At 39.7% G+C, this 19,812-nt stretch overlaps 1 protein-coding gene across 2 annotated transcripts in view; it reads left to right on the top strand.

Moving 5' to 3' along the window:
• Positions 1–19,812, top strand: part of Rpgr (retinitis pigmentosa GTPase regulator) — a 49,333-nt gene that overhangs the window by 11,473 nt on the left and 18,048 nt on the right. The window contains exons 8-14 of one of the 2 annotated variants that reach the window (XM_038316882.1): positions 1,630–1,785; positions 4,428–4,552; positions 7,064–7,246; positions 8,306–8,462; positions 10,484–10,581; positions 16,690–16,755; positions 18,177–19,043. In XM_038316882.1, coding sequence (XP_038172810.1) covers positions 1,630–1,785; positions 4,428–4,552; positions 7,064–7,246; positions 8,306–8,462; positions 10,484–10,581; positions 16,690–16,755; positions 18,177–19,043 — 1,652 coding nt within the window. The remainder of the gene's footprint in view (positions 1–1,629; positions 1,786–4,427; positions 4,553–7,063; positions 7,247–8,305; positions 8,463–10,483; positions 10,582–16,689; positions 16,756–18,176; positions 19,044–19,812) is intronic. The other variant, XM_038316883.1, reaches the window with a different exon arrangement.

Here is a 19,812-nt window from a genome sequence, read left to right as displayed (position 1 = left end):
AGCTAAGTTGTCACCAGCATGTCTCCTAGTATAGGGACCAGACAATTGTCACCAGGGTATCTCTCAGTACACAGACAAGCCACATTGTCACCAATGTGTTTCTCAGTACACAGATCAACCGCGTTGTGTTCCTCAGTACACAGACTAGCCACATTGTCACCAGTGTGTCTCTTACTACACAGATCAGCCACGTTGTCACTAGATTGTTCCTTGGTACACAGACCAGCCACGTTGACACCAGCATGTCTTTCAATACAGAGACCAGGCACGTTCTCCCAATGTGTCTCTCAGTACATCTACCAGCCATGTTGTCAGGAATGTGCCTCTCACTACAACGACCAGCCACGTTGACACATAGTACACACCAGCCACGTTGTCCCCACTGTGTCTCTCAGTACACAGACCAGCCACATTGTCAGCGGTATGTCTCTCGGTACACTGACAAGCCACGCTGACACACAGACCAGCTATGTTGTCTCCAGCGTGTCTCTCAGTACAGCGACCTGTGTCATTGTCACCAGCATGTCTCTAAGAACACAGACCAGCCACGTTGTCACCATTTTGCCTTTTAGTACACAGACCAGCCACATTGTCACCAGTGTGTCTCTCAGTACACAGACCAGCCACATTGTGACCAGCGTCTCTTTCAGTAGAGACAAGCCACATTGGCATGTAGTACACAGACCATCCATGTTGTCACCAGCGTGTCTCTCAGTACACAGACCAGCCATGTTGTCACAAGTGTGTCTCTCAGTCAGCGACCTGAGACATTGTCACCAGTGTGTCTCTCAGTACACAGACCAGCCACATTGTCACCAGTGTGTCTCTCAGTACACAGCCAAGCCACATTGTCACCAGCATGTTCTCAGTACACAGAGCAGCCACATTGTTTCTACAGTAACTCTTTTGTAGTCAGCCATGTTTTATGCTTCTCAGCTTCCCATCTCTAGATGATAAATGATCTCAAATTTCCTAAGTATTTATTGAAAGGGCTTTGGTGACTCTAAAGGTCACCTAAATCATCATATAATGGGAGGCCTCCTGTATTGTAAAGAAAATTTGCTTATGAATACATTAACATATCTACTATAATTTTTCATTCTTTTGAAAATTATATTCTGGATTAGGTGTGTGTGTGTGCCACTGTGTTTTACAGTGAGATTCTCTGGCTTGTGCATGCCAGGCAAGTGCTGTACCTCCTGTTCATAAATTGTATTTTGTAAAATAGTTTTATTGAACTACTTTTAAAGGGGGATATCTTTGTAGAATTTTTTTTAATTGTGGCAGTGGATGGAAATTGTTTAGTAACATTTGCGACTTTCTGAGATGATGTAATTATAAATATATGTCAGGGAGTTCTCTGAATTATTCATCTTTTAACATACCTAATGATTGCAATAAGTCCTTTTATGGATATTCATAAAAGGCAAATCAAACACAGATAGTTATTTTGTAACACCCAATTTTTCTCTTCTTTTGTCTCTGAAAGTTTGCACTTCATGTCAGTATTTTTCTGACAGCTCTGTCACAGACAATTCATGTCCATTTTAAAAGTTGAATGTTGCAATTATTTCAGCTATGATGCATCTCCATGCAGCTCTCTTCATGTATGTGTTCATTTCCTTACAGAGAATGTTGTATATGCCTTTGGACTGGGACAGTTTGGCCAACTGGGCCTTGGCACTTTTCTTTTTGAAACATCAGAACCCAGAGTCATTGAGCGTATTAAGGATCAGAGAATAAGTTATATTTCCTGTGGAGAAAATCATACAGCTTTGATGACGGGTATGAGATAATTTTTCTGATTTCTCAATATATATATATATATATATATATATATATATATATATATATATACTATTATCCTTTATAAAATGAATGTTATGTGGGATAAATGTATCTAACATCTATGGAATTTAATATTCTAAATACAAAGTTATAAATTAGTTTAAAAGTATAATTCCGATGAAAACAAATGTGGGGACTGGGTATAACTCAGGGGGAATACATGTTCCTAGGCTTATGAGGCCTTGAGTTCAGTTCTAGCCTTAAACAAAAATGATCCACGTTTCGAATCTTAAATTAGACCTTTGGAGAAGAGTAAGATATTAAAATCTTTTCCAACTTGTATCAAAACTCTCCTCAAGCCAGAGAGAAAAATCACACAGGAAAAACTTATCTTTACCTACTCAGTATGGAAGAGCTGTCTTCATGCTGAGGGACATTTTAGGATGCTTTGACCACCAGGGGGCGTTTCACCACTTACTCCTTCCTTCCCTTTGCAAAGTAGTTGAGAGAAAGGTGCAGCGATGACCACCAGGGAGCGTTTCAGGACTGACTGACTCCTTCCTTTCCTTGAAGGCCACCACAAAAACCACTGAGCAAATTCATCTCTTTGTTGCCTCTGCATTGCACAAGGAGATGTTCTGTTGGCCTGTTTACTTTTTAGTCTTATAAACTAGATGCTGTTGATAATGTAAGACTTAATAAAATTATCCCTTGAAGTGACTTAGCCATTCACTGTAGGGAATTTATATCTTTGAAAACTTACATGCTTTGTAACAAAATGCTTCATCTAAAAACAAAGTAAAACATGGAAAAGTCAGAAATAATTCTAGTATATTTGAATAATTCAGATTCTTGTATTTGTTTTCCTTCCTTCTATCCAAAACAGCTCCAAAAAGAGCAGAGCTCATGCAGTGGTATCTATTTAGAGAAGTAGAACTTAGAAAATGTGAGCTACTACCACAAATAGTTCCGTCTTTCCCACAGACCCTTCGAGAAAAACGAAGTACTGATGTTCTCCTTTGCGTAGCATGTAACAACACTATGTCCCATAGGAGACACTATGGAGCTGTTGATATGTGTCCCGTACTGTGCTGCCCTAATACTGGCTTCTCTGTTCATAGTGCCGTTTCTCATCAACCCTAAATTGTCCCTGATGGTGAATGTACGTTTTCTGAATGGTGAACCTTCTCATAGATTGTTCAGTTGTTTGCATAGTACTTTTTCTACCTGATGAAAAGTTATGCCACTAATAACTGAATATTAAGTTTGTTTGACTTTTTGCTCATCTATCCTCCCGAAGGAACAAGTTTTACAGATTTTTTTCTCTCTCTAGTTTATCTAGTACAATGACATATATTGAGTTTTCTTAAGATCTTGCCAGTTCCCTATCAATAGCTCATATTTCTAAATGTTCTTTGAGCTTGGAAGTTCAATCAAGCAAATGAGATAAGGGTTACTTTCTCAAGCAAAAGAAAATCATCTTGGAAAAGCACGCATTAAAGGAATTTGCTCACTTTTGTAAATTAGAACAGTAACTTAGCATCTTCCTGAATTCTCTTCTATTACTTAAGTCAGTCTCCAGTCAGGAGATTCCCTCAGTGTGCAGCCGCTTTGTCTTCTTCAGTCAGAAACCGCAGATATAAGCTAATCATTTTCCAGCCTAAAGCCATTCACTTAAAAGGCTTGCTGCTCTTCAAATAGAATTAAAAATGTACAATCTAAACAAATTTCATCCTCCTTAGTGCTCTTGCCTTCCTGCTTTAGATTCTGATCTCTCCGAGTTCTCCATATTCGGCTTGCTGATGACTTTCTGGTCTTTTGCCTGGCCTGTTCTTGTACAAGCTTTCCCTTGTACTGCTGATTCTGCATGGAGGGTGCTTTATTTCCTTCTTGGAACTAAATTCTATCTTTTAGGGTTGACTTTGAAAGCCTTCTTTAATGCCCTGACTAGAGGGAATGTCCGCTCGTCTGTGCCCTGATTGGCCTCTGCTTCTGTGGCACTCACCACGCGCCTTTTAAATGCAGGGTATGAAGGAGGGGCTTGCAAAGAAGCGCAGAAGTTAAATGCAACTGTGGTGTCAGTGTGTGACGGTGGGGGTTAGAAGTGGCAGTATCGCTCATCATCATGTGCTAATCAAGATATGACCCAGATATTGCTATGGGGATTGGTCGGAATGCTTGATTGACTCCAGCCATTGGTTTGGCAGTGTCCCACATCCCAGGAGCCAAAGTAATAAAAGAGACGACTGTATTCTAAGTATGTAGTTCTCTACCAGTGACAAATTTACACCCCTGCGAGAGACAGATGATATCTGGAGACATTTTTCATTCTCACTGCTTCAGAAAGGGATTCTCCTGGCATGTAGTAGACAGAGGCCAGTGATGGTCCTAAATAGACTGCAATGCGTAACAGACACACACGACTTTGACCACCAAGCTTTAGTGTTCCGTTCTCATTTCCACTGCCTGCTCTTATGTAAAGAACCACCAAATACTGTACTTTGCGCAGGCCAGTAGACCAGAGCCAGTTCAATTCAGAATTCTGTGAAAAGCTAACTGCAATAGAAGTGAAGATATGAGTCTACAGCTAGATCTGTACAAATGGAATGCGAGTAACTTTGATTTTGTTTGCGTTTTAGATGTAGGCCTCATGTACACTTTTGGCGATGGCCGACATGGAAAATTAGGACTCGGGATGGAGAATTTTACCAACCAGTTCTTTCCTACATTGTGCTGTAATTTTTTGAAATTTACAGTTCATCTGGTAAGAGTTTCCCATTTCCTCTTGCATATTTTCATATTTCTAGATTTGAAACTTTTATTTCATAAAAACACATGTTTTTACATCTGTATGAGCATTTCATAAAAATAGCTAATAATGACCATAACCAGTTATGTAAGAGGCAAACGTTAGATGTTTCCGGTTTTGTTCCTTCAACAACGTTTTTTTACAAATACTGCTTTTTCTGCTTCATGTTCACTTCTCTTGCAAACCTGGAGCATGCCATGCCTGTAAGCTTTGTGTCCCATGTAGCAAGTACCCAGTAGAATGCCTTGCTCACACGGCTAACAGGGCAAATGCAACAGACCTGGGGGAGGTTGGGCACTCTTAAACCCTGCACAAGAAGCGACTGGATAATATGTAAACACTGTTGCAAATGATTTATTGGCTGAGCACTCAGATAAGAATTTATCTTTTCAGTGCCACCTCATGATCAGTCAATCTTCTGTTGCATTGTTTCTAATATTTTCACCAGCTAAGAACTTGGACATGTAAATGCTGCTTGCTTGCTAGTGCTCATGTTACTTCTCCAAAGGCATTGCATTTCATACTATGGAATCCTTCTTTTATTAATCTGATAGCTGTGATGGTTTTAGTTGCCAGCTTGACACAGTCTAGAATCACCTGGGAGGGGCCTCAATCAGGGATTGTCTAGATTGAGTTGGCCTGTGGGTGTGCCTGTGAGGAATTTTCTTAATTAGGTTCACTGAAGTCTGAAGTCGATGCTGAATGTCAACAGCATCATTTTCCAGACTGGGCCTTGGACTGTGTGCACAGGAGAGAGCAAGCTGAGCACTAACTAGCACGCATACATGCCTTTTGTCTGCTCCTGGCTATGGATCTGATGTGATTACCTCCCTCAAGCTCTGCCACTGTGACTCTTATTATGATGGGCCTCAACCTGCAGCTGAAAGCTAAAAGAAACCCCTAGGCTGCTTTTTTCAGGGGATTTTTTTTTCTTTTTCTCATTTTTTTATTCAAGATTTCCATCTCCTCCACTCCTCCTCCCCCTTCCCTCCCCTCCCTTCCACCCATACCCCCACTCCACCCCTCTCCAAAGACAAAGAGCCATCAGGGTTCCCTTCACTATGTTAAGTCCAAGGTCCTCCCAGCTCCCCCTAAGTCCAGGAAGGTGAGCAACCAAACTGACAAGGCTCACAGTGAGCCCGTCCATGCTGTAGAGTTCATGTTCATTTTTATCATAGTATAGGGTCTTTTTTCAATGGCTTTCATTGGTGAGTTAAGACCATTTGTATTTAGGATTATTAGAGATAGCTTTGCTAATTTCTGCAATTAAAAATCAAAACATAATTGCATTACTTCTCCTCCATCCTTCCCATGCCGCCTCTCTTCCAAATTCACATCCTCACCTTTATCCATTTTTACATACACATAAAAACAGGTGCACACATATCCCCTCCTGTGTTCATTGTTGCCCACATGTGCATGTTCTGGGGCGGCCCCTGGCATTGGATAAGCAGTCTGAGGACTCAGTTCTCTCTCACTGCAGTTATTAGCATAGGGGTTTTGTTAACGTTTTTGTGAAAAGCATTTACAACTTCAAACTCCTTAGTGTGTTTATTTTTTATTATTTTGTTCAGTGTGCTTGTATTTTCCTCTGAAGACTTGTAAGCCTTTAATTTAGAAAGTGTTCTTTGAAAGGAAAAGATTTGGAGACATCATCTTTTTTATTTTTGACAATTTCATATCTATATATGTGTATGTATTATGATTTCGTTCATCTCCTCATTACTCTCTCATATCCTTTTCCTTCTCCCTCTCAATGCTTTCTTCTTTTCAACTAGCATGTCTCTTACTCTCATGCCTTTTTCTCTTTTTGGTTGACTGGATTTAGGATTGCTTACATGATGAGAGGCTATTTGCTAGAACATGGCCAGTGCACTACTGGCTACACCACTAAAGAAAATGTCCTCTTCTCTGTCTGTAGTAGTTAACTGCCAATAGTTCCTTAGAGCAGGGTACCTAGTGGCTGTCCCTGTCTTTCATGATAGAATGTTGAAGGCCCCAATCCTGTGCAGATCTTGTATATTTATCGTTATAATGGTCAGAGACTAGTTATTCTTATTAATTTACATACCTATTATTCTCTAGATATTTTGTGAAGTTTTTAATGTTGTTTAAAGATTAAAACATAACATTTTCTAAGTTTTAATGAGATGCATACTGTGACAAGAACATTTTCTCTAGATTATATTAAGTTGAAAGGAAATGTTGGAATAGATTGGTTTTAATTTTCAATCTGTTTAAAGAATTATGTTTAATTCATGTAAATGTATACATCTGTACATGTATACATAGATACACACATATATGTATATGCATACTTGTACCTATGTGTAGAAAGAAGCCATGAGCAAGACCATCTCAGAGGTTTGCCTCCAAGTAAATGTCTTGTTGCTGATCTGATAACTGTTAGTCCATTTGTGTTTGATGTTAGCATTGATCAATTTTTCTGTGGATTTACACTTGCAGATTGCCTGTGGTGGATGTCACATGCTAGTTTTTGCCACCCCACGACTTGGTTCAATAGATGAATCGGAATTTGAAGACGCGTATGAACCTTACCTAAGTACAGGTTCTATGTCCACTATTGACCTCAGCCCAGGAACTCCACTGAATAGATCTTTATCAGCACGTCTGCGGCGAAGAGAGCGGGTACAGTTGTGGTCTAATGTATGTGATAAATATTGTCAACCACTGCAAATAAAATAGCAACAATTCTCTTTTTAAGGGAGGGTCTTTTAAGATGAAAATGATCAGAGATAAAGGCTTTTGAACTTATGACATAAGTTCGGAGTTGATATTAAAGAATACAAATGGGAAAATTCAAATTATCATGATTATCCTTTGTTTATAGATCATTATCATACACACAGCACATTTCGTATAGATCTTTCTTAGCTCTAAGTAAGTGGTCCCTTGATCTTTCCTTAAACTGTGTGCTGATGTATGATGACTATTTGTTACATGCGTCTTTTTGGTAATACTGTGATAAGAACGTTTTTATCCGTGTAACACAGCTTTAAGAATATACACCACAGTATTAGTTTAAGAGATAGTGTTCTATTGTACAGCAGACATGGGGCACATAATATTTAGCATAATGCTGCCTTCTTTTTGTTAAACGTCCTAAACAATGGAAGGTTATAGTTTATAAACAATGAAATATGGGTAACAAAGAAGTAAGTCCTTCACTTGGAGACAGAATGTTTCCTACTAATTACGTTTAGAGACTCTCTTCTATGCTTTAAAATTGCTATATAAGTTACATGTCTTTAAAATGAAAATATTTAAATACTTAAAAGCTTTGAAAATTATTTATTTTAAGTTCTAAGATGTATTCCTTTTGAAGTTATGTCTGTATTTTATTATGAAACAATATATACGGAATAATGAAGACTGTCCCATCAGCCTGTGGTAATAGTTGTTTCTTATGAACAACTTTTTGTTTCTCAGGGTAGATAGCTGAAACACAAACACACTCCCTAACATAAAAAATAGACTTATAGACTTTGATAGAGACAGTTTAGGGGACTGACGATACAAAGACAGAAGTACAAGGCTTTTGAGACCTTGGGAATGCTTATGCGCATGTTGTGGAACAATGGCAGACTTGAAGGCTTTTTCTCTTCAATATTTTCAGTAACTACAGGAAAGTGTATGCAGCTGTTATATGTAAGATCATCTGACAGTTTGTTTAACCTTTCTTTAAAGGAGAAACTGCCAGGTCCTGCTTCACTGATGGGAGCACTGCCTCCCTTAGAGGGAACTTCTGCTGGTTTCTTTTCCCCCAGTTCAGTCCCTTTCCGCTTGTCTATGAATAACTTCTCAGAGCAAAGCCCCTCGGACTCGGTGGAGCCACTGGACTCAGGTAAGGTTGGTGTGCTCTCAGTGGAAATGGGATTGGCACTCCTCTCATGTTCATGCTTGTGGGCTAGAACATAGGTTGGTGGGATAATCAGAGTACTTGTTTAGTGTGGGTAAGGCCCTGAGATTCATTCCCAGAACTAGAAAGAAATGAAACACCTGGTTTTTACAGTTTGCTCTATTATCTTCCCTCTAGTTAGAGTGTGGCATTTCTAGTTGGAGCGGAAATCTATACCCTCCATACACCACTCATAATAGCAGCTACTCTATGGAGCAGTGGGCAGTACACTGCAAATTCCATGACTTTGGTGGGAAAATAGTCTTTGTTTTATGGCTAAGAAAAGCAAGGCTCAAAGAGATGTGACCTACCTACATTCAGTTGGCGACTGCAGTGGACAGGGTGTCAGTGGAAGTCTGTGCTGCCCTGCGGTGCACTGCTGTGCTCATGTGCTTCAGCGTGCAGCTATGTAGCTCAGCTCATCTAAATCACATGCCAGGTTCTGCTATTTCTAAACTCTGGGACCATCTTAATTTTTCAATGCCCCGGGTTCTTTATCTTTGAAATGTGTTTAATAATACTGAATTAAAGGTCTGGCAAGATGACACAGAAGATAAAGACCCTTGCTAAGTATGAGTGAGAACCTGAGTTTGAGCTCTTGAACCCACATTAAGGTTAAAAGAGAAATGGCTGACTAACTATTCTGCACCTCTTCTACATAACTTTATTTGGAGATATTAGTGTATCTTAGGAGAATGTGTCCATTACTACCAATGTATACCTGAATATAAGCTCATGACCAAGGGATCAGAAAAACAGTAGTTTGGGGACTAAAATAGGAAATAGAAGCAGATGAGATGGCCCAGAGGTTAACCGCCTTTGCTGTGAAGGTCTGGTGACCGGGGCTCGTTTCTGGCTGTCACATACAGGTGGAAGAAGAGAACTGACTCCACGACTTGTCTTCTGACCTCACACACATGCCATGTACATATCACACACACACACACGCACGCACGCACGCACACACACACACACACACACCAGTAATATTGAAAATGAAACCTAGGGGTTGGAGATAAAGCATGGCAGAGATGACTTTTATATCTTTGAGGAATCTAGGCAAATGGCTGATTTAATAAAGAGCCAGGGACCCTGGCAAGAGCAGGCCATGGAAAAGGCATGGTAAGCAGGACATCAGTAATGAGCTAGTCACGTGCACCTTTCATAGGGCATACTTTGAAATATGCATCAGCGTCAGTTTAGCCTTAAACATAAAAAAGTTAGGAAGTTGAGAGGGAGCATGGAAAGGGTTAGAGAACGATGTATCAGATCGAGATGGTCATATTTCACTGTGTACATGTTTGAGATTCTCAAAAATAAAAATTTCAAAAAAAATTTAAAATGTTGAAAATCGTAGCAGATTGTGCCAAAGAGTGTGTTGAGAGAGAGAGAGAGAGAGAGAGACAGGTTTATAGCGTAGGAAAGTTATTTCACACTTCAGGAGATTTCAGTGTGGAGTGATACGTAATTCTATAATTTTGTAGCTAGAGTCAATAAGAATTTCTTCTAAAGTCTAAACTAAACTTTTTATAACTAAATTTAATTTAAAAGTAAAGTAATTCAAGGAGTCAGAATATATGCATCCCAGACAAAGAAAATAGAGACAAAGATTTGGAGGTAATGCCTTAGAAAAGGGAACCAGTGTGATTAGAAGATGGGGGTGGGAATTCGGGTGGGTATATTGTTGGAAAAAGAAACAGTAAGAAAAAATATTCTTCATTTCATAGATTAGAAGATACTTATTAGGACTGAATAGGTAGTCCATATTTGTCAGCACAGAAAACTCTCAGTGTGAGATTTGAAAATGTGCTGCTACTATGAATAACTACTGTTCATCTCCAATCACAAGACTAGAAGGCCTTGGATGCAGTTATACCCCATGATGTATTATAGAGTGATTTTTTTGTTCATTTGCTTTTCTCATTTCTGTTAGATCTAAGTCTGACTTTTTGCTTTTATTCATTCAGATTATTTTGAAGATAAAATGAACAAAGAGACAGAGACGGAAAATTCTTCGGCAGTGGATTCAGAAAACCTTGGTGAAACTACTGATGTCTTAAATATGGTAATTATTTTTGGTCTATTTAGATATGAGTTCCCCATGAGCTTGAGTGTATATACTTTGTATATTCTTTTATGTCTAAAATGCTGATTTTTGCTAATATTTAATAGTGCATACTAATATCAGTGGGTTTCACTGTGACATTTCCATACCTTCATAAGTCAAGCTTTGATCTCGTGTACCCTCCCTTTGACCCATTTTTCTCTATGCTTACTTCCCTCTGCCAGCTCCCTCCCCTTCCCTTAGCAACCCACCTTCTGCTTCTAGGTCATCTTTCCTTTTAGTTTCTGTTTATGAGAGAAAACATATAATATTTGGTCTATGTTACATTTATTTTGCTTAACCTGTGTCCTACAGTTACATCCATTTTCCTGATAATGACATGAGTTAATTATTCTTTCTGGCTGAATTAAACACTCTGGGGTGTGTGTGTGTGTGTGTGTGTGTGTGTGTGTGTGTGTGTGTGTGTGTGTGACAGAGAGAGGGACAGGGGGAGAGAGTGTATGTGTATTTTTCTTTATCTATTCACAGAATCCATAATTTAACTAATGACTTTTATTGCACTAAACATGGGTGTATATAGGTTTTTGGTTTTGGTTTGGTTTGGTTTGGTTTTGGTTTTTGAGACAGGGTTTCTCTGTAGCTTTGGAGCCTGTCCTGGAACTAGCTCTTGTAGACCAGGCTGGTCTCGAACTCACAGAGATCCACCTGCCTCTGCCTCCCGAGTGCTGGGATTAAAGGCGTGCGCCACCACCACCCGTCTTTACAGGTATTTCTTTTGTATGCTCACTTCATTTCTTTCACATATAAACCCAAACAGTAGAACTAGATTATTTTTAAATAATAGTTTTGATAATTAGTAATATTTAATAATTAGTAATTTAATAATAGTTTAAATAGTTATTTTTAAATAACAAATAGCTCTATTTTTAGCTTTTGAGAAACCTTTGCACTGTACATCATGGCTATACTAGTTTATATTCCTACTAAGAGTTTTAAGTATTCCTTTTTCTCCACATTGTTCCATTTTTATCTCTTATTTTATGCATTTGGGTTTTTTTTCTTTTTGGTTAGTCTTGCTAAGGTGTTGTCCATTTTATTTATGCTTCAATGATGTAGTTCTTTGTTTCATTGACTTTTTATGCTGGTCTTTTAATCTCCATTTAATTCATTTCTGATATGATCTTCATTATGTATCATTTCTTTCCTTCTACTGATTTGGGTTTTGCTTTATTCTTGTTTTTTAAGGCCTTGAGATCATTGTTGTTTTTGTGATCTCTCTGGCTGTTTTGTGTGTTTACTTCTTCACTCAGTGCTATGCACATGCCTTTTTCTACAGCTTTCTCTGTAGCCCACAGGTTCTGGCATATTATGTTTCCATTTTCATATATTTTACTATTTTATTTTATTTTTAAAAAAAGAAAACAAAGTACCTTTTTTTACTTTACATACCAATCCAGTTCCCACTCTCCCCTCTTCCAATTCCCTCCACCTTTTCCCCCCACCCCACCCTCCCGTTTACTCCTCAGATTGATGGGGAAGGTCCAAAGCCCTCCCTACTATATCTAGGCTGAGCAAGGTATCCATCCAAAGAGAATGGGTTCCAAAAAAGCCAATACAAGCAGTAGGGATAAGCCCTGGTGCCAGTGCCAGTGGCCCTTCAGTCTGCTCCAGCCATGCAACTGTCACCCACATTCAGAGGGTCTAGTTTGGTCCTGTGCTGGTTCTTTCCCTTCCTCACCAGAGCTCCCATCAGCTCCCATCAGCTCAGGTAAGCTTTTTCAGTGGGTGTCCCCATCATGGTCTTGACCCCTTTGCTCATATTCTCACTCCTCCCACTCTTCCACTGGACTTTGGGAGCTCAGTCCAGTGCTCCAATGTGGATCTCTGCCCCAGTCTTCATCAGTTGCTAGATGAAGGTTCTATGTTGACATTTTAGATATTCATCAATCTGACTACAGGGCAAGGCCAGTTCGGGCACCCTCTCCTCTATTGCTTAGGGTCTTAGCTGCTGTCATCCTTGTGGATTCTTGAGAATTTTTCTAGTGCCAGATTTATGCTAGGCCCCATAATGGCTTCCTCAATCAAGGTATCTCTTTCCTTGCTCTCATATCTGTCCTTCACCTACCTCGACTATCCCATTCCGTCAAGTTCTTCTCCCTGCTTCCTTTCTCAGGTCCTCCTCCCCTTCCGCACTCCTTTCTCCTTTTACCCCCATGCTCCCGATTTTCTCAGGAGATCTTGTCTATTTCCCCTTCCCAGGGGGATCTATGTGTGTTTCTCTTAGGGTTGACGTTGTTACTTAGCTTATCTAGGGTCCTGGACTATAGACTTGTTATCCTTTGCTTTACAGCTAGTATCCACTTATGAGTAAGTACGTACCTTGTTCATCTGAGTTGTTACCTCACTCAGGATGGATTTTTTTCTAGTTCCCTCCATTTGCATGCAAATTTTAAGATGTCGTTTTTTACTGCTGAGTACTACTCCATTTATATTTACCTCTTCTGAATTTTTCAGTGGTCTGATCGTCACCGAAAACTATGACTTCCATGTGTTTGTGTAATGGCTATAGTTTTTCTTTCTATTGATTTCTGTTATTTTCTTTTTATCCCATGTAGTCTGATAATATGTTAGAAATTAAAATGTGTTTGAATTTTGTAAAATTTCCTTTATGGTCTTACATATGTTCCATATGCTGATGTCAAGAAATGTGCATTCTACATCTGTTGAAATATATGTAACATTACTGTGTTGCATTTTTTCTTGGATAAGAATACAGTACTGAAGTCACCACTATTATTGTGTTGGAGCATATCTTTCCCTTCACCTATAGTTGTATTTTTTCATAAAATCGAACACTTCATATTTGGTGAATGTATATATGTATGTATGTATGTATGTATATGTATTTTAATGTATTTTTCATGGATTGTTTCCTTGATCAATAAGTAGTGACAATCTTGGTTTCTAATCCTGGCTTTCAGCATATTTGTTGGCTATTAGTATAGCTACTCCTGCTTATGTTCAGATTCCATTCACTTTGAAATAAATTTCCACCTCTTTCAGTTCTCTGTATGTATTCTTGATGCAGTTCTTTGCCTAAAGTATATAGCTCTTTGTTTTCAAATACAGTCACCCAACTGGTGTCTTTTGATTGGTAAATTAACCCCATTTACATTCAAGTTATTATTGAAAGGTGTGTATATGTTACTGATTTAGTTCTTTCCAAAAATCTGTTTATTTCTTCTTGCTTTAGCATGTCTTCCTCTCGTCCTAGAAGTGGTGGCTAACTGCTTCTCAATTGTATGACTAGTCTCACAGTGAGAGGTATTCTTTTCAGTGCTCTCATGATTGTGTTTGGTCTCCTTTCTCTTCTAGGTGTAGGATTGCTTTAATTGTCTTCTGTGATTCTAGTCTATTAGTCATGGCTTACATTGGTGCAAACTTATCTTAGAAGGTCTTTATTTCTCCATTGAATTTGAAGGATAACCTTGCTAGGTGTCTTAGAGTTACTCTTGTAGTGATGAAATACCATGACCAAAAGCAACTTTGGAAGAAAGGGTTTATTTCACATTTTACTCAGTTCTGAATAACAGTTCATCATCAAAAGCAATGAGGGCAAGGGCTCACACAGCACAGGAACCAGGAGACAGGAGTTGATGCAGAGGCCATGGAAGGGAGCTGCTTACTGGCTTACTCCTCATAGCTTGATCAGCCTACATTTTATAGAACCCAGGACCACCTGCCCAGCAGTGGCCCCACCTACAATGGTTGAACCCTTCCACATTAATCACTAATTTAAAAAATGACCTACAGGCTTGCCTACAGCTGGATCTTCTGGAGCCATTTTGTCAATTGAGACTGTCGTCGCTGATGACCCTAGCTTGTGTTAAGTTGACGTAAAACTAACCAGCATACTAGGTGTGATAATCTTGATTGGCAATTATTTTTATATGAATTGAAATACATCATTATTCCATACTCTCTAGTCTTTAATTTAATAAATCTCTTATTCTAATTGATTTGCCTTTAAATGGAATCAAGTGTTTCCTTTTATAGCTTGTATGTTGTTGATTGCCTTTGAGATTGCAGTCTCATTCTGTAACCGGTCAGTTTTAGAATTCACTCTGTAATCCCATCACCTGGATTTGAACTTATGATGGCCTAAAGGCCACAGCCTTCATAGTGTTTCTATGTTGAGATTTGCACGTTTGTTGGAATGGATGTGTCTTACACTATTATGTGAGATACTCCTATTTAGCGCCTCTTTCCTTCTGGTATACATGGTATGGCTATCAGTTTGTTGTGTAGTGTTGAGTGTAATTACAGCTGGACTTCCTGCTAAAATGTTTATGTGGAATATTTGGCAGTGATCTGTAAGTTTTGACATAATGTGCACAATGTCAGTCTGGTAAGCCCACTCTCTGTACACACACACACACACACACTCACGACTATCATGCAGAATCTTACACAATTCTTTGCTTTAGTTTCTGAAAGTTGGATTCCTGAGGCTCCTGTCAAGAAAAACACCTTCCTTTCCACTCAGCATTGCATTCTAATTTCCCACTGCACAGAATTCTCTGGAGCATTGTGTCAGAATTTCTTCCTCCAAGCCAACCTGTCTCTAGGCTGCTACCTACCAAACTCATGCAATATTGCCTGCAAACTATTGTGCAGCTTTTGTTTGGGGCACATAAACGAACATGTAGCCATCCTATACAGGGAACCAACAGACCAAATTAACAATACCACCAAAGTCCAACTTGATAAGCCAATGGTTCATTGTGGGCTACTTACAGGAATGTGAGAGGGGTTACATACAAGTGTATAGATGACTCTAAGGTCATCTATGAAAATCTTATCACTGAAAATCCTGTCCTAGAATGTGTGATGCTGCCAAAAACATACCTCCTTGGAACCCCCTGTATACCTTGAAGGCAACTCAGCTGATCAAAGAGTCTCCTCTCACCAGTAGTCCTCACTGATTATATATCCTGGAAGGAGGGACTTTGTGAATGAAGCTTACATGTTTCCGTGACTCTTGGTACTTGTGATTTGTCTACTTCCTAAGTCTTAGCGAGCTTCCCTTCAAGATAGAATGCTTCAATTAGGAGGAAATTGCTACACAATTTGGCGGCAAAGATACGAAGATAGGAACCTTCAGTTCTAAGTGCAGTTAAGTTTAGATAGTAAGACCCACTGCAGGATGGCTCCCCCGTTGCAACACCCTGATAGTAATCTTGGAAATCCAGAAAAATACTCCAGAATGAGTTTCCAGTGTGATTTGAGGTCTCTTGTCTTATCTAGACTGTGTCTTCCGCAGCCCACAGTGTAATTTCTTATGGTCCTGAAGCTGTTTGGTGTGTGGAGATCAGTGCCACAGCGCAAAGGAAACCAAATAGAAGCTTATGGACTCAAACACAGATATCACATTTTGTGGAATTCATGCGTGGAATCTTGACTGGAAAAAAAATTCTGACAGGAAAATGGATGGAGAACTATGTAGGGGGGCAGGGACAACGGGGTGAGAAGGGGTGGTAGAGTAGGAAGTGTGGCTGAAATACACACTGTGCTTGTACGGAAATGTCCTGAGACATAGTATTTTGTTGAATAAATAAATGATTTTATCTTTTTAAATCTAGGCCTACAAAGACTAAATTCAGAAATCTTTTAGCTCATGCCAGGATTTCTGTAAAGCCTGACTACAAAATTCTGCACTAGCGGCGCTCACTGAAGCATTTTGTCTCTCGTTCTTACCATCCTTTAACACACGTTTTCCCCTGCCAACTGCCTTGGGACACCTCTTTCCTTGCAACTCTGTTCCCATGCTCTAAGAAGGCCACTCCAGTATCACATTCTGACACTCCATCCACCTAAACAAGTAGGAAGGGCTCCTGTTCTGCGTCTAATATAGAGAAGCTGAAAGGTATTGGATTGCTTTAAGCAATCTTGAGTATCAGGCTTATTGAGTTCTCGGCAGCTTTTCTGTCTTGACATCATTAGTTGGCAGTTGTAAATAGATTGTAGTAATGCCTGAGTTTCTTCGCATTTATTATTCATATATAATTTTTCCATTTTATCTAGAACATATGTTTTTATTTATTTCAGACACATGTGATGGACCTGAGTTCCAGTGAGACATCATTAAAATTTTCACCAATTCAAAAACCAAAGGTATAATATAGAGTTATTATTATTATTACTATTATTGTGGTAGGTAAGAACAGTTTTAACTATCTTTCTTTGAAATTTTTTTGTAAAGAGGACAAAAAGGTAATCATTCACTTGTAGTAAAATTTCAAAGACAGGAATCCAATGTAGATGACTTCTGTTTGCTTTCTTTTATTGGTATATATTTTCTCATAGAATTTCATTGCTAGAATTTGCTCATCCACTTATTCACCTAAGTTATTACAATTCTTTTCGGCCAAGTAATAGTCATCATAGCTGTAACTTGAGGGAAGAGGCTGCTATTTATCGACTGTAGCCCTTGATTTGGCTCTATATGACTGCGTGAGCCACTATGAGACTTTGCTGGATAATGTTCACATCTTTCTAGCTCTAAAGTTTTGTGAGTTGTTTTTAGTGTAAAGTGTTTGATAATCATTTTACAATATTTGGATTGGACTTTATTACAGAAGGATTAGCATAAAGCCGTGATTTAAATAAAAGTTGGAAATTAGTAAGCAGCTGTAGACGAGTGGAAAAGAGGCACTTTAGTTCGTCACAGTGTCAGGAGTAACAAACAGCATGGGATTTCCACAACCCTAGATAAATGATAAATTCATTATTTTTGCTTCTCCTGACTTTAAGGGCCAATGAAATAAAAATAGGAGGTATTTGGAAGTTACTAAAATAAAGCAATTCACTTTGAGGTTTGGTTTTGGAAATCACTTAATGTTTCTACTGCCTTTGCTATATTATTAGGTTAAAAGTCTTAAAACCAGATCCTACAAAATGCAGGAGGATCTTGCTGAATTATAAAAACATACAGGTAGTGCTCTAGAAGTGCGAGACACAGCGAGTGACAGCGTGTCTTTGAACACAGGAGAGCTGGTCTCTTGACACTGCTGGCGGAGCATTGAGTGCCTACTACCTCGGTGACTCACTCTGCCTCAAGCCACCATCTTTCCTGTGTCTCTTCTTCCAATGTCTTAGATGCTTGGCTTGAAGTTTTCTGGGTTGTTGACAAAAGGAAAGGCACATGCAATTAGAAATAAGTTCTGGTAGTTGGGACTGTCTCTCTTAGGATTCAAATTTCAAAACTTTCTAAAGAGCAGACCTGGAAACAGTAGCAATGGGAACCCCTTCTCTTTAAATGGATGTGCACCCCATATTTCATATGCTGCTTTTATGTTAGGCTCAGTCAGGCCTACTTGAGTGAGTAAAAATGATTGTATTTGTTATACTGTTTCTATTAGCTTGTTAATTTGTGACTCATGTTTTAATTATTTAATCTAATAATTTATGAAGTTGGAATGTGAGCCTTCCCTAGCTGTTATAGATACAAATGTAAAATCTGTACAGTGATTTATATAACTTGGATGCCTTTGCCAATTAATAATAGTCTGATGGTTACTTCAAAAACTTTACAGAGTCAAGACTTTACAGAGGAAGCGATGGAAAGTACACCTTGTACTGAAAATGATGATAGTTATGACTATGAAGAGATATCAGAAATAAAAGAAGGGACAGTATACAAACAATATCTAGCAAAAGGGATCTTCATGATACGACCAACCGAGATTATGGGAACACTTTCAGATGAGGAAGTAGGTAATGGCCTAGACCAGGCAGGGCCTCAGGTCAACACTGCTGAGAAGGGTTTACCAAAAGAGGAACTAGAACAGGAAAGTACTGCAGAACTAGCCCCTGAGAAGAAAACTGAGGTGATGGAGATAACAGATGTGAATGATATCATAGATGGGGAAGAGAGTGCAAAATCAGATCCAGATCCATTTTTCGATGACTTACAAGACAAAGACATGAATTCTGAGAGCGAAGAGAGTAAAGATACTGCTCAGGAAATGAAGATCAGTGAGCAGAATTTGATCTTTGACAGTGAAACAGAAGTGGCAGAAGAACCAGACAGTTATGTTGAATGCGAAAGAGAAAGTCAGCCAGGCAGAGCTGAGATGTTGGAGCAGCCCGAGCCAGTAGAAGCTAGTAGTGAGGAGAAAGATGACGATGAAGTGGAAACTGAGCACTGCCAATGGTACAGCAGGAAATGTGCTGAACAAGAGAGTGAGAGCGAATCCAAAGCAGATATAGTCACTGCAAAATACGATCTTAAGTATGACCACTTGTCAGGGATACCAGAGGAGCAGGAAGGACCAGAGGACCCAGAAGGAAGTGCAGTAGTGGAGCAAAAAGTTCAGGTACAAGAGAAAACTGTGGAATTGGAAGGAGAAGGAAAGGAGGAGAAAACAGAAGCCCTGCCAGATGTCAGTACAGAAAAAGAGGTGAGTGAAAGTGATGGAGAGTCAGGGGGAGAGGTAGAGGATGGGTCTCAGGGTGAAAGGAGTCAAATCTGTGAGACGGGTAGTTTAGGAGCAGAACAGTGGCAAAGGGTGCAGGACAAACTAGAGAGGAAGATGAGAAAGAGGAAGGGAGAAAGGCACATCTTGGTTATGGAAGAGAAAGACTTAGAAGAGGAGGAAGGAGGGAAGAAGGGGGCTGAGGGAAGAGGGAAGATGGAGAGGGATGAAGGAAGCCGAGAGCAAAGAAACCAAGAGATGGGAGAAAGAGAACCAAAGGGTGAAGGAAATGAAGAGGAGGAAGAGGAGGAAGAAGGGGAACAAGAACCAGAAGAGGGGAGGAACGAGGAAGAGGGAGGAGAAGACACATCAGAGGAGCAAAGTGGGGAGGAGGAATGCGAGGGAAACAATAAGGAAGGAGCTAGGAAAGAGAAAGAAAGAGAAGGGGAAGTGAAAGGAGTGGAAGAAGAGGGAGAGGAGGAAGGGGAAGGAGAGGAAGAAGGAGAAGGGGAGGAAGAGGGGAAAGGAGAAGAGATAGTAGAGGAGGAAGGGCAAGAAGGAGAGGAAGAGGGAGAAGGAGAGGAGGAGGGGGAGGGAGAGGAGGGAGGGGAAGAAGAGGAAGAGGAGGAAGGAGAAGAAGGGGAAGGAGATGATAAAGGGGAGGAGGAAGGAGGAGGGGGGAAAGGGCAAGGAGAAGAAAGGGAAGGAGAGGAAGAGGAAGAAGAGGAAGAGAGGGAAGGAGAGGGGGAGGGAG

Source organism: Arvicola amphibius, chromosome X, assembly GCF_903992535.2.
Source record: "Arvicola amphibius chromosome X, mArvAmp1.2, whole genome shotgun sequence".
In the NCBI taxonomy this organism is placed as follows: Eukaryota; Metazoa; Chordata; class Mammalia; order Rodentia; family Cricetidae; genus Arvicola; species Arvicola amphibius.
This window is presented reverse-complemented; position numbering and strand designations above follow the sequence as displayed.